The sequence below is a fragment of the Pipistrellus kuhlii genome, unplaced genomic scaffold (genome assembly GCF_014108245.1).
Source record: "Pipistrellus kuhlii isolate mPipKuh1 unplaced genomic scaffold, mPipKuh1.p scaffold_m20_p_20, whole genome shotgun sequence".
Taxonomy (NCBI): Eukaryota; Metazoa; Chordata; class Mammalia; order Chiroptera; family Vespertilionidae; genus Pipistrellus; species Pipistrellus kuhlii.
The window spans coordinates 367-2,500 of NW_023425516.1; the positions used below are offsets into that span (position 1 = coordinate 367).

The window sequence follows — 2,134 nt, forward strand, 5'->3', positions numbered from 1 at the left end:
CGGGCGGCCAGAGTCTGCACCAGAGACGCTAACCCTCCACCACCCCCCAAAACCTGCCCTGGCCGGTTTCGCTCAGGACCGAAGGGTCCCGGGTTCAAATCCGGCCCAGGCACATGCCCGGGTTGTGGGTTCAGTCCCCAGTAGAGGGCGTGCAGGGCCACAGAAAATGATTTTCTCTTACCATTGATGTTTCTATCTCTCCCTCTCCCTCCTTCTCTGAAATCAATAATATATACTTTTTTTTCCTATTTCTTTTTCTTTTCTTTTCTTTCTTTTTTTTTTTTTTAAGAAAAGTAATTTCGCCGAAACCGGTTTGGAAGTAATTTCGCCGAAACCGGTTTGGCTCAGTGGATAGAGCGTCGGCCTGCGGACTGAAAGGTCCCAGGTTCGATTCCGGTCAAGGGCATGTACCTTGGTTGCGGGCACATCCCCAGTACGGCGTGTGCAGGAGGCAGCTGGTCGATGTTCTCTCATCAATATTTCTAACTCTCTATCCCTCTCTCTTCCTCTCTGTAAAAACTCAATAAAATATGTTTGTTTGTTTTTTAAAATAATTTCAATGTGGGGAAGTAAGCTCGGGCAGGAGACAGCTAACGGCAACGGCGACACCGGCGGCTCTGCCGGCTGCTCTGCAGCTAGCGCACGCCGCCCTCCGCGGCCCCGTGAGGGATGCACTGCCCTCTCCTCCGCTCAGAGGCTGAGCCGCCGTCCTGGGCCACACAGCGTGTCAGGTTCAGAGCCAGAACCCGACCCAGTGCTGCCTGCCCCGCCCCACCGCCCTCATGCCCCCCGCGCCCGGCGTCTTTCTGGCATTTAGTTGGCACCTTCTTTGGCACCCAGTCCCAGGCCCAGGGACTTGAGCCCAGGCCACCTTCCGGCTCTCGCTACACTCAGCCCCGCCCCCGGCTCCCCGGCCCCGCCCCCGCGCCCCCCCACGCCCCCTGCCCGCCCCCGGCTCCCCGGCCCCGCCCCTGGCGCCCCCACGCCCCTGCCCCGCCCCGGCCCCCGCGCCCCCCCCGCCCTCTGCCCCGCCCCGGCTCCCCGCCCCCGCCCCCGCGCCCCCCCCACGCCCCTGCCCGCCCCCGGCTACCAGCCCCGCCCTGGCACCCCCGCCCCTGCCCGCCCCCGGCTCCCCGCCCCCGCGCCCCCCCCGCCCCCTGCCCCGCCCCCGGCTCCCCGGCCCCGCCCCTGGCGCCCCCACGCCCCTGCCCCGCCCCGGCCCCCGCGCCCCCCCCCCCCGCCCTCTGCCCCGCCCCCGGCTCCCCGCCCCCGCCCCCGCGCCCCCCACCCCGCCCCCGGCTCCCCGGCCCCGCCCCTGGTGTCCCCCGCCCCCTGCCCCGCCCCCGGCTCCCCGGCCCCGCTCCCGCGCCCCCCCGCCCCCTGCCCCGCCCCCGGCTCCCCGGCCCCGCCCCCGCGCCCCCCCACGCCCCTGCCCCGCCCCCGGCTAACCAGCCCCGCCCCTGGCACCCCCGCCCCCTGCCCCGCCCCCGGCTCCCCGCCCCCACGCCCGCGCCCCCCCGCCCCCTGCCCCGCCCCCGGCTCCCCGGCCCCGCCCCTGGCGCCCCCACGCCCCGGCCCCGCCCCCGGCCCCGCCCCTGGCGCCCCCACGCCCCCGGCCCCGCCCCCGGCCCCCCGCCCCCGCCCCTGGCGCCCCCCCCGCCCCGCCCCCGCCCCCGGCTCCCCGCCCCCGCCCCGCGCCCACCTCAATCTTGCTGTTGTACACCAGGATCTCCAGCACAGAGGCCTCCTCCCCACACGTGTCCAGGGAGGAGAGGTCGTAGAGCGAGGAGTACACGGGGCCGTAGGCCCAGTCCTTGAACTTGCGGGACAGGTGCCTGGTGTCCTCGTCCGTCACCTCCCGGCGGATGATGTGCTGGAAGATCTGAGCAGAAGGAGGGTCAGCGGGTTGGACCCACCCGAGGAGGGGCGCTCCCGGGGGGCCGGGGGCCGGCACAGCCCAGCCATCGGCCTCCCTGAGCAGGCCGGGAGGAGTTTACCCAGAGGCTGTGTGCGGGCCCTTTCCTCACAGCACCTCACCATCGGGCTCACCGACAGCAGCAGAGGAAAGAAGGGTGTCCCCGGCCACAGCAGCACCCCGTGTGTCCCACTGAGGCCAGACCGCACCCGGGCTCCC

General features: G+C 71.8%; 1 protein-coding gene across 1 annotated transcript in view; it reads right to left on the bottom strand.

The window, feature by feature from the left end:
* Positions 1-1,669: 1,669 nt before the first annotated feature.
* The window catches only part of LOC118725629 (transient receptor potential cation channel subfamily V member 4), a gene marked incomplete at its 3' end in the record, with an annotated part of 28,927 nt that continues 28,462 nt past the window's right edge, over positions 1,670-2,134 (bottom strand). The window contains exon 7 of the mRNA XM_036449618.2: positions 1,670-1,882. Within this exon, the coding sequence (XP_036305511.2) occupies positions 1,670-1,882 (213 nt within the window). The remainder of the gene's footprint in view (positions 1,883-2,134) is intronic.